Genomic DNA, 12,242 nt, shown 5'->3' on the forward strand with positions numbered 1-12,242 from the left:
AGTCAGCACAGGCAGACCAACCACACCAGGCTCCTACCCAGGAGAGAGGCCACTGATACTGCTGTTCAGGAATTTTCACAGCCTGGGTTTCAGGTATGCTGCACACCAGTTAAGAAGGGGGTGGGCCTCTGGCCTTGAAACCAAACTTTTCAGAGTCCAGGCTTGAGGTTACTGCTAATGCCCTTTCCCGCATGGCCAAGAGGCCTTGCCATTTCCAGAAGTTCAGCTCTAAGTCAGGAGGAGAATGGGATGGCCAGGGATCCAGCTTCTCACCCCCGCAGATGAACATAATAGACAATTGAGGAGCAAAATGATGCAGGCGAACCCGTTTAATGCCTCTCTACTCCTTGTCCAGGGTTCCTCAGGCTATCCAACAGCTCCCTTGGAGATCCAGTTCAGAACAGCATCTTGTGAAATGCATCCTGAAGGCATTCCTATGTGTCTTCCTGCTTTAGGTGATAGTATGGTTACAATTCCACAGAAAAAGTACTGTGAACATTATCATGGAAACCAAAGACATATTCCTGAAAAGGCACCTCACCTTCTCTATGTGCCCATGCTGGCACAAAGTCTGTGCCACACACACACACAAATGTCTTCACTACCACTATGGAAAAACACCTCCATTTCATTGGGGAATTCTGTCACATGAAAGGACTGAGTAAAGATTACTTAGCTCATTTCCAAATGACCAGGTTTAAGGTCAACTGTATCCTTCTTGGGTTGACTGATTAGTTTGGCAATGTTACCAAAACGTCCATCAACACATAAATGGATAAACGGGTGGTACATATCCAACCAGTCCATTCTGAAGGAGATCAACCCTGGGGTTTCTTTGGAAGGAATGATGCTGAAGCTGAAGCTCCAGTACTTTGGCCACCTCATGCGAAGAGTTGACTCATTGGAAAAGACTGTGATGCTGGGAGGGATTGGGGGCAGGAAGAGAAGGGGACGACCGAGGATGAGATGGCTGGATGGCATCACCGACTCGATGGACGTGAGTCTGAGTGAACTCCGGGAGATGGTGATGGACAGGGAGGCCTGGCGTGCTGCGATTCATGGGGTCGCAAAGAGTCAGACACGACTGAGCGACTGAACTGAACTGAACTCATCCATAAAAAAGAATGAATAATGCCATTTGCAGCAACCTGGGTGGACCTAGAGATGGTCATACTAAGTCAGAAAGAGAAAGACAAATACTGTATGAGATCACATATATGTGGAAGCTAAACTATGACACCAGTGAAGCTATCTGTGGAACAGAAACATGAACACAGGCAACAGATTGGTGGTTGTCAAGGGGGACGGGGCTGGGAGAGGATCGACTGGGAGGTCGGGATTAACAGACGTATGCTTTCATATACAGAGTGGATAAACAACGAGGGCCTACCGTACAGCACAGAGAACTGTATTCAGTCCCCTATGATCAGTCACAAAAGAATATATACAAAAGAATGAGTGTGTGGGGGACGGGGTGGGTGTATAACTGAATCACTTTGCTATATAGCAGTAATTACTAATAACACATTACAGGTCAATTATACTTCAATTTTTTTTTAAGTTTTCATTCTTTAGTATAAAGAAGAGATAGTGGCAATAAGAGAAATCGATCCCAAAGTGTTCTAATACCTGATGTTATAGGTGAGGAAAATATCCCACCATAGAGGAAAGACTTATTTTTAAGCATACTCCCTGGAGCATTTCAGAAGACTCTGAAATCACTCAGCTATCTGAGTCATCAGCTGTGCTGGATTTCTTGAATTGTACAATGAGAAACTGCCTTCATGCTGATTATCTCACCTCACAAGGAAACAAACAGTCTGATAATGAAAACATGAACGCGTGCCCATGATTATCACATGAGTGGAAATACACTGAAAACTGAAGTCATAAACACCTTAAGAGCATACAGGAGTACACACACACACATAAAATATATCCAACTTTCAAGCCATTTGTGAACTTTTGTCAACTTTGAATGAAATAAATTCTTCCATTGTGGATAAGCCAATATGCAAAAGCAAAGAAAAGTTTCACAGATGATAGTAAATATGAATGGATATTCCACTATTAGGGATTAACTCTTTTGGCTTAGCCTGGGCCTTCTTTTTAAAGGTGAAGTACTTGGGGAAGGTTAACAGGGTAAACCAGGACACCAGGGTTGCCATGTTCTAGTGTGATTAAATCTAGTTGCAGCATCTCTCCTAACTTAAATTACATAAGGAAAAAACGAAATGGCATGCTTGGAGGAGGAAAAGGTAGGAGAGAGGAGTGATTTTGAAAAGTGCTGTGCTAACAAAGTGCAGATACCTGCCTTTGCACGCTGAGAGTTTCACACGGACGGGAGGCTGAACAGGAAGGGAGGGAAACTGGCTAAAGGACACAGAGGAGGAGGGGTCTGCAGCGCCCATGAGCACCACAAAGCAGAGGCTCACCGTGCCCCGTAGCTGGCACACACACGGCAGAAGGGGTAGGATGCCAGCCCAGCACCTGGGTTTCCAAAGGACTGTTTATTGAATTGGACCTATGGAGGGCTAAAATAATTTTTCCTTATTCTGATTTACAATTCTAAAACCAAAAGAATATTATTTTCATTACTGCTTGGAAAAATTAAAAGACATAATCTCCAGTGTTGGAGAAAGTAGATGGAAATTCATACGCTTATGTATCTTTGGGGGCATGAGAACAACTTAATAGTAAATTATCCAAATTTAAACTGTGCATATCTCTGATCCAGAAATTTCATTTCTAGAAGTCTATCTTGCAGAAATATTAGCACAAATGTGTAAGATGTTCTTACTAAGATAGTCAGTGTAGCACTAAGTGGAAAACTGGAGATATCTAAAACAATCTATCAACAAGGGAATGGTTAAGTCACTTGAAGATATGCTTATACAATTCTAGATAGCAATTAACAGGTTACAATAGATCTATATATATTATCTTGTTTAGAAAAGGAATAAAAGTGGCTGAGTGAAAAAAAAATATTGCCAGGTAATATCTATAGTATGATTAACTATTTGCACTGAAAGATGGATGAGCGGGTACAATGAATGGATGGACAGATAGATGGATAGGTGGGTGGACGCATGGACAGAATAACAGATGGATGGCCAGACAGATGGACGGATGAATAGACAGATGGACACGTAGATGGACAGACGGATGGACAGATGGCAGAGTGGACAGACAGACAGATGGGCAGATGGAGGGAGGGAAGGTAAGTAGGAAGGAGAGAGGGACGGAGTAGGGAAAGAGGGGAGGGAAGGAAGGCTAATAAGGATGGAAGGCAGAGACAGGGGTGCACCCAGCAGGCCATCTACAGCTCATCTGCTGGGCTGGGGGTACAGGAACAGGTGAAGGTACTTCCATTTTAAAGTTGTTATATACTGTTGGATTGTCTGTATATTCGGTAAAGGGCATATACTACCTTTGTCCTTAAAATCACTGAACATGTTTCTACACTGTAGGAAACGTGGGTGCCCTCCTTCCACACTAGCCAGCTGCTGCACTTCCCCGATGGGCACTGGCTGAGCTGTGGGCTGGCCTCACTGCCTCTGCACCGCAGTCCTCCTCAAACGCGACAAAGGGTAAGTGCCCTTTAGACAAATCCGAGGAGTGAGCGTGCGCACACGACCACGTGAGCTGACTCAAAGCACGGCTCTTCCCGAATCACACAGCTCCCCCCACCGCTGGACCAGTCGTTCTCAAACTTGAGCAGCATCAGAGTCACCCGGAAGGCTTGTTTAAACGCAGACTGCTGGTCGTGCACCCAGAGTTTCCGGTTCCACGGCCAGGCTGGGGCCCAGAACCTGCACTTCTATCAAGTTCTCAGGTGAGGCCGCTACTGCCTTTCCAGGCCCTGCGCCTGGAGAACCACGGTGAAGAATCATAATGTGGCCCCCAGGAGCCAGACTGGATACAGACCGGAGCCGACCCTGTCACCCCTTAAGCCCCTCTTTCCAGCAAGTAAGGGGGCCTGTGAGCCCGCTCCCACCAGCCACGGAAGGGCGTACCCGCGCCTGCAGGCTTCGGAGAGGACACTTACCTTCGGAGAAGATGATGTGGTCGTTGCACTCTTCAGAGCTGCAGGAGCACATGAAGAAGGTCTCTCCCGACCCCTTTCTTTCCTTCATGATGCACTTGGGAGAAGCAGCATCATCCAGGACAAATCCGTGGTAGGCAATCTTGGGGTCGTGGCAGACCGTCTCCAGCGTGATGTTCTCATCATTCTTCCTCCTGGGTGCAGAGAAGGCAGGCAGGTGAGCGTGACCCCAACGAGGCGGTCTGGGCCGCGTCGACCTCGGGACATCGTCTCTAAGTGGCGCTGCCTTCCGTCACTCACAGCTCCATCTCCCACAGCTCGCCCAGCACCTCCCGCGCCTTCCCACCCACTCCACTCTCCCCTTTGCTTATCTCAGAGCCCACTTAGGACCACAACATGACGGCTGTCCCGGGGACTCACTTGTTGGGAAAGTACACTTGAAGCCTTAAATCACTCATTCAGTCATTAGAGGGAGGGCGTGGGGGAAAAGGAGATGGCTAGTTCCTGGGGGTGACTCTAAACCTTCCCTCCTGACCGCCCCGTGAGGCTGCCAACACATCCCTAGTTCGCTGGACAGAATCTAGCTAAATTATTCTCAGGGAGTGCGTCTGGCAAAGAGGCTGGGGTTCTGCTCTTTTTGTTTGCTGGGCCCGGGGCTCCGTGAGTGAGGGCGCCGTCCCAGCCAGCAGCTGGCGGGGCTGGCAACAGAAGAAACTTCCAGATGAAGAACTGCGGTTTCCTGCACGACAGAAAGGGACATGAGGGAAAATACAGAGCGACGTGGGAAAGAACTGCAAGGCGTCCTTCTGTGCCGACACCATAAACTGACTGTCTCTGCACACCGCACGCTTGGAGCCCAGCTCAGCAGGCAGCCCAGAGACTCCCCCACCAAAGTCTGCCGTTTGCAGCAACATGGATGGATTTGGGGGAAATTATGCTAAATGAAATAAGACACAGAAAGACAAGTACTGTATGATATCGCTTATATGTGGAATCTAAGGAACACGACAGAGCAGCGAACGTAACAAAACACAAGCAGGTTCACAAAGAGAACAAATCAGTGAGGAGGTGGGGGAGTGGGAGGCACAAACTGCTGGGTGTAAGGTACATGCAAGGATGGGAGCATAGGAGTATTTTCTCATCATTGTAAATGGAGTGTGACCTTTAAAAACTGCATAAAAATTAAAAAATAATTTTGAAAAACACACTTAAAAAAATCCTTCCCTTAACCCCCAAGTTATTGGGAGGCCTTGAGGAAAACAGTGGCCGTGAAACAAGAGGCCCTCCTTACCCCATAGGGTGTGGGCTGTGGAGAGAGCTCAAGGGCTCTCGGGGGGAACGCAGGTGGGTGAGCACACAGGTATGTGCTCATCTGTGTTGGGGGGGTCTGCGTCTGACTTTGGTAACAAAATGAAGGCACGCTGAGTCTCCCAAGCTCCCAGGGAAGGGCATGGTATCGTTCCTCTGCGAAGCTTCCAGGGGCCCTGGGATGGGACAAGGAAGAAACTGGGAGCTTGAAGAAAAGCTGCTCCAGAGCCCTGGGCCGGTTCTCTCTGAGTCCTCGCCTTTCACCGCCACTAACCGCAGAACAGGGACCGCAGGGAGGGGGCTCAACCTCAGTACCCGAGGCAAACCAGAAGCGCAGTCACGGACGTGGAAAACACATATGTGTTACCGGGGGCGGGGGCGGCAACCGGGGACTGCATACACGCACTACTCTATGCGACTGACACTAACAAGGACCCGCCGCATAGCACAGGGCCTCTACTCAGTGCTCTGAAATGACCTATACGGAGAAAGACTCCAAAGAAGAGGGGCATACATATATGGATACACGCAAACATACATGGGCTTCCCTGTTAGCTCAGATGGTAAGGAAACCGCCTGCAGTGCGGGAGGCCCAGGTTCAATCCCTGGGTCGGGAAGATCCCCTGGAGAAGGAAATGGCAGCCCACTCCAGTTTTCTTGCCTGCAAAACCCCATGGACGGAGGAGGCTGGCAGCCTACAGTCCATGGGGTCGCAAAGGGTCGGACACGACTGAGAGACTTCACTTCCTTCACTACATATATACATGAGTCAAAAGGAAAAAAACAACAACAACAAAACCTTGAGGCTCCGTAAGGTCCTTAAGGGCTTCCTCCACTCAGCGCTGTAACAGCGCCCCCCGGACAGACAGGGCCCGCTGTGTAAAACATTTTGGATTCACTGAAGCACAGAAAGGGAAAATACAGGGAAATGAACACAGACTTCTTTGTCCTGCAACTGAAAAGACTGTCAATATCCAGCACGAAAGAACCACAGTAATCAAATTAATATTGGTTCCAAAATATTTCTATCCTTGAAAAGGACTTAAGCATTTCACTTGGTGAGAGCGCACAACTGGCTTCAGTTCAACAAAGGAACGAGTGAGAAGACTAGAGCAGATCACAGAGAGCAGTCTTCTATTCCCCCGCTCGGCTGTTTCTAACACAGACTTGTGTCTGAGTGTGAGGCCCCGGCACGCAGACTCTGAGGCTGTGAGAGCTCCGTGCAGGTGCTTTGGGGAAATGTCCCTTCAGGGCGCAAAGCTGCAGAGCGTGGACAAGGGGTTTGCGATGAGGCCTCAGCTGCCCTGTGGGCTGCTGGGGGTTGGGAGGGCCCATCAGAGCCGTCCCAAGTTGAGGTGATGTGGTCAAGCATTCAGGCCCCTGCACCAGCCAGTCCTAGGTGGCTGGTCCCTGGAGGCAGAGCGACTCCAGCTTGGTCAGTGCAGGGGAAGGGCCCTCCCTGGAGGGCGCGGGGTGAGTGCCTCGGTGCTGCAGGGGTGGGGCCACAGGAGAGCGCCCACATTGGCATCCCCTCTCTTCGCCTCTGGATGTGTCTTTCTGCAGACAGTTTACTCTACATCTGAAACATGGAGGGGGCAGAGCGGGGCCCCACCTTCTGAGATAGCAAACCATCAATGCCAGGAGCGCGCGCTTCACATTCTACCCCCTGCACTTGGACTAGAGGTAGGGAAACCTCCCCTGAATGAAACAGTCTGCTTTTGGTGCAGAAGTTAAGTTCTCATCCCCAGTGGCTATGTAAGCAAGGGTGAGCAGAGAACAGACACGGAGGAGGAGCCTGGGGTCACCCGGTCGGGATCTGAAGCTTCCTGCCCTGAACCTGACCAGTGGTCACTCTCCCCGTCTTGACCTTGGTCTGATGCTTCCAGAGAAGGGCACCTGCCCCACTGGCAGGAAACCATGACTGAGAGAACACCTCAACTGACCTTGAGCTCAAGTCTGTCTGTCCATCCCCTTCGAAAAGCTGTGTGTCTCTCCAGCCTTGTAGGTTTCGGCATAACCATTTACTACATGTCCCACTCAAGAGCCCTTCCGCTCTCTCCGCAGAGCCCACGTCCTCTTTACTGGACTAACTGGCTCCCTGCCCCCGCCAGCCCTTGGCTGGCAAGCTTCTGGACCTCCCATCACACGTGTCCCTCTCCTCGAACACCACCTCTGTCAAAACCCTTTTGCAAAAGCAGGGCTGAGAGCTGGACACAGTGCAGCTGGCAGGTAATGGCGAGCCACTGTGACAGGTCTTGGCTGTGAACATTCCTTTAGCTCTTAAGAACCTGATTCATGCCCCGGTGGGTAGGGAAATATGCCAGGCTCTCAGATCTACTGTCCAGGCTGAGGGCACATGGTCTGGAGAAAGTCTCCGGAGACTCCTGCCCAAAGGCGCAGGCAAAGATAACTGGGTGGATATTCTCATTTGCTAACAGCCAGGAGACACAGAGCTTACTTTAAAAAAAATAGCTGATACATTGAAACCATCTATATAATTCTTCAAAATGTTACATTTCATCAACAAATGTATACTTTTTTTTTTATAAAATGAGGACTCTCTTAATTATCACTGTTTTTTTAATCTCTGGCTCATACCCCCAATTCATAATACGTGTTAATAACTACGTGCTAATCAAATGCTTCCCACTGTGTGTGTGTGTGTGTGTGTGTGTATGTAGCAAAAATGAGAGGATGGGGGAGGGAAGAAGAAAGAGAAAGAAAGGGAGGGAGGACAGAATCTGCTCCCAGAGGAAGAGGCGGAGTCTGGCCAGCAGTGGTGTGCCGCGCTGGCCAGGCTTCTGACTAAGGATCGGGTCATTTCCTGATGCCCGGAGTCGCTGCCCCATCTCCGACAAGTGCGTGCCTCTTGCAGCAGCCCGGCATCCATCTCTGTGAGGCAGGGCTGAGTCTGCTTCAGAACAGAGCTCTGCAGGGTCCCCAGGGGGGTCACTCAAGTGTCTGGCAAGCAGCAAATCCCTCTCCTTGACTCAAGGAAGGGGTGTGTGTGTATCTGAAACTGTACAGAGTAGCTCAAGAAATCACACTGCGTAACTGAGAGAGAGGGTCTGAAGGGGGGGGAAACGGGACAGATGCCGAAGAGACGAGACACGTGACTCTACACCCCACGAACGCGCACTGCTTGTAGGGGAGGCGGGAGCAGCACTGAGAGGCACCCTCACCAGACAGCCACGCAGACCTCCTCCGGCTTCTCGCAGATGGCCGTGATGCTGCAGTTGCTCCAGCAGGACTTCTGGTTGTCACAGGTGGACGATCGCACGTCGCAGAACTTACACAGCTGCGACAGCTTGACAGCGCCGTTGTGGTCAGTGACCATCACGTCGCTGTTAACTGCAGAAAGAAGAGAGACGCACCACACGGTGAGCCAACGCAGCCAGCTACCAACGGAGTCCTGATACAACACGATGCCAGATGAACCCAGGGCCACTAACAAGGCACGTGGAGAAAGGGTGCTAACACCTCCGCACCAGAGGAGAAGGCTGTGATGGAAGCCAGCGAGGGGTGGGGATGGCTGGGCTGCGGGAGGCCTGGCAACTCTTTGCCTCTGTCAGTGACCATCGTAAGGCACTCCTTCCACCAAGACCTCCGCGCTCAATCCAGAGACGGACGTCAAGTCAGCCTACCACGTGGTACTGGGTGCTGCTGGACATACTCTTAAAGGAAGTTATAGTTTAGCTAGTTGGGTGGAGATGAAAACAGACCAAGGCAGGGCAGTTCAAAAGAGAGGCACGCACAGAGGACACGGGAGCCCAACAAGAGGGCGGTGGGCAGACCGGGGTCACGCAGAGCGCAGCCACCGTATCTGCAAAGGGAGTCAGCTGGCTTGGAGCAGACCCTGGGGAAGAGGGCAGACTTGGCTGCTGCTTTCCCGACCTACACTCACCAGAGCATCAGGGCCTTCTTGGCAAAAGCCTGGCTCTGACTTCGCCCTATTGCCCTGAGCCAACTCAGCTGATAAAAGTGTGTCTCCCAGACAAACACACACACATACACACACACAACACACACGTGTGCGCCAGCGAGCTCCACCTCCGGGCTCTGCTGCCTGCCCCTCCCTGCCCTCAGCCCTCCCAGCACCACCGGCTGCCCGCTCTCTTCACTCACTCCCCTCGAGGACACCAGGGCCTCTCCCGGGAGAAGCCAGGCTCCCGTCTGCCTCAGATCCTGCCCTTCCTCTGGCCTTCACCTGCCCTCTTGCGCCTTCCTGGCCTCTGTTAAATGTCACCACGTGATCCTAAGGCAGCCCGCAAGGGACCAACACAGCGCTTCGTCTAATCTTCTGCACATTCTCCACCACCCAGTGGCTTCCAATCCACACCGAACGCAAGCTCCACGCGGCCTCTTCTCTGCGTTTCCACGCGGCCTCTCCAGGGCCAAGAAGAGGGGCTGTCACACGGATGCCATCCAAAACGTGTACTGATCGATGGTGACCGGCTTCCACGAAGGCGCAAACACAGAGGTGCACATCTGGTTCTGCACCAGGCAGGGAGGGACAGAGCGCGCCCCGCTCACGCCGGGCAGAGTGTGCTAGCAAACGCGAGACTCCTTCACGCTCACCAGTGACACGCGGAAGGCAGACTGTCCCTGCAGCACATGCCACGCTGAGGGGCGCTGACGAGGCACGACACCCTCGCCCCTCTTCTTCCTCTGTGAGACCCTCTGCCATTGGCAGTGCTGGTAACTGAAGGTGTGAGCCGGGAGTTGGAGCCCGGGCTGTCCTCAGCAAACGTGAACTCAAAGGCCCTTCTTGCTAGACGAGCAAAGACAGGGCACCCGGGCGCAGGGGCACAGGACCAGACCCACCCTCAGGAGGCGGGACGGTGCTTCTCAGGCCTGAGCAAGGCCTCCTGGTCCGCCCCTGCGTTGAGGATGCTCGGGCCTGAGGCCAGATGCAGAGCTTCAGGGCCCTCCCCCGCCGCTCCCTGCTCATGAATTCTAGTCTGCCATCGACGTTCTGCCACGCAGCCTTCTGTCGCTTGGGTAAAACACCTGTTTCCTGGGTCTCTAAAAATAAAAACTTACATAAATTTAAGATTTGCTTTCTTGTGGTACAATAAATATAGAAGCATAAAAAAAAAAAAGCCCATTCATCCCTCTCAGGCCTCAAGTCCATTTCAGGAAATGTATTTTGAGGTAACAAACTATTTTGAAATTCTCAATGTCTCCCGGACCAAGAGCTCTAACTAAACTTAGCTAAAAATACAGGCTGCAATGTTCTCTGAATCTTGCATTCCATTTGGGACTAAGACAACAGGGGGGCGGAAATACGTACATATATATATATATATATATATATATATATATATATATTTATCCTACACCGGTTAGATTTGGATCCATTTGTGAAACAGCTAATTTAACCCTTTGGGCTTCCCTAAAAGACATGGGCAAGGAAAAAAAAAAGCCAGGCCATGTTCTGTTTGATTTTTTCTTTTTTAATAGAGTAGCTTCAGACAAACATCTATTTGCTGGTTAGAAAGCTTTGTTGCTTTTAAATATAACATCAAGCCTTCAGGACTTGGAATTCAGCCTTCCAGCATTTTAGGATTTTAGCCTCTATTAGTGGTTATCAACTTTGAGGCCAATGCTGAAATCCATCCATCATTTGGGGTGCTTAACAAATTCATGGAACACTCCACCCCGCAGACATGCTGATATAATTATTCTGGAGGGTGGCCTGGGCACCAGGACTTTTAGAAGCTGCCCAGACAATTCTCACATGCAACCAAGGCTGAGACACTCAGCTGGAATTAGTTGGAAATGACATAACTGGCACAAAGCAAAACGGCACAAAAATGCCCTCCCCGTCCACAACACACACACACACACACACACACACACACAATGCATGTGACAGGGGAGGCCAGCCTCTCGGCAGAGCCGGACAAAAGCACGCACCCACACCACATGATCAGCACGCCGCCACCTGCTGATCCAAAGGAGCCCTTCCCTGGGCTGGCAAATCTTTTTCTAGCAACCAGCTAAGAAATGTGTCAAAAGTGACAGTCAGAAGTGATGGGAGAGCAAGACAGTCAGATGTGACTGGCAGCGAAAGCTGCAGCAGCAGCCACAGATGTGTGCACAAGCAGAAGTGCTTTAGATCTGACGCCTGCAAAACAGTCCACAGGGAAGAGGTAGAAAACAGAAGGAAGAGGAGGAGGAGAAAGAAGGGCCAGCAGGCTGCAGGGTTAGGGGGCCGGGCCTCGGGGCGCTGCCTAGCCTGGCTGCCCAGTGGGGAGGCCAAACGTGAGAATTCACGCCAGTGAATTCTGGGGAGAGGCAAAAGGACAATTTGACCCCCTGCTTGGAGGCACAGGCCCATGGAGGGAGGCAGTTTGTGTGCGCCTCACCTGTTTGTCAAGGTGTTCAGTTCCCCAGTGGCTCAGATGGTAAAGCCTCTGCCCGCAATGTGGGAGACCTGGGTTCGATCCCTGGGTCGGGAAGATCCCCTGGAGAAGGAAATGGCACCCCACTCCAGTACTCTTGCTTGGAGAATCCCATGGATGGAGGAGCCTGGTGGGCTACAGTCCATGGGGTCACAAAGAGTCGGACACGACTGAGCGACTTCACTTTCCCTTTCAGTTATCACAGAGCCGCCTAGGTTACCGCAAGGAGGCCCCATTTTTCCCTTTGTTACAGTAAAAGCTACCACTGCTAAAGTGAATGGACTTTCTAGCTTGGCAATGTTTTTTCTTTTTCAGTTTGAAAGCCTTGACACAGGGCAAAGTCCTTGCCATGCCCCCAGCCCTACCAGCCACTTCCTACTAGCTGACCAGGAGGCTCCTGACCCGGAGCATTCCACCAGCAAGTAACTTCCAACCTGTGCTCAAAGCCAGCACTGTCCTCTGTGAACAGGAGCCCTGGTGGG

The 12,242-nt window shown here is 51.0% G+C and overlaps 1 protein-coding gene across 2 annotated transcripts in view; it reads right to left on the minus strand.

The window, feature by feature from the left end:
* TGFBR2 (transforming growth factor beta receptor 2) overlaps nt 1-12,242 on the minus strand; it is an 89,006-nt gene that overhangs the window by 43,474 nt on the left and 33,290 nt on the right. For both annotated transcript variants that reach the window (XM_040246330.1, XM_040246331.1), the window contains exons 2-3: nt 8,536-8,704; nt 4,049-4,239 (exon numbers count right to left, since the gene is read on the minus strand). In XM_040246330.1, the coding sequence (XP_040102264.1) occupies nt 4,049-4,239; nt 8,536-8,704 (360 nt within the window). The remainder of the gene's footprint in view (nt 1-4,048; nt 4,240-8,535; nt 8,705-12,242) is intronic.

This window comes from Oryx dammah, unplaced genomic scaffold, assembly GCF_014754425.2.
Source record: "Oryx dammah isolate SB20612 unplaced genomic scaffold, SCBI_Odam_1.1 HiC_scaffold_9, whole genome shotgun sequence".
Taxonomy (NCBI): Eukaryota; Metazoa; Chordata; class Mammalia; order Artiodactyla; family Bovidae; genus Oryx; species Oryx dammah.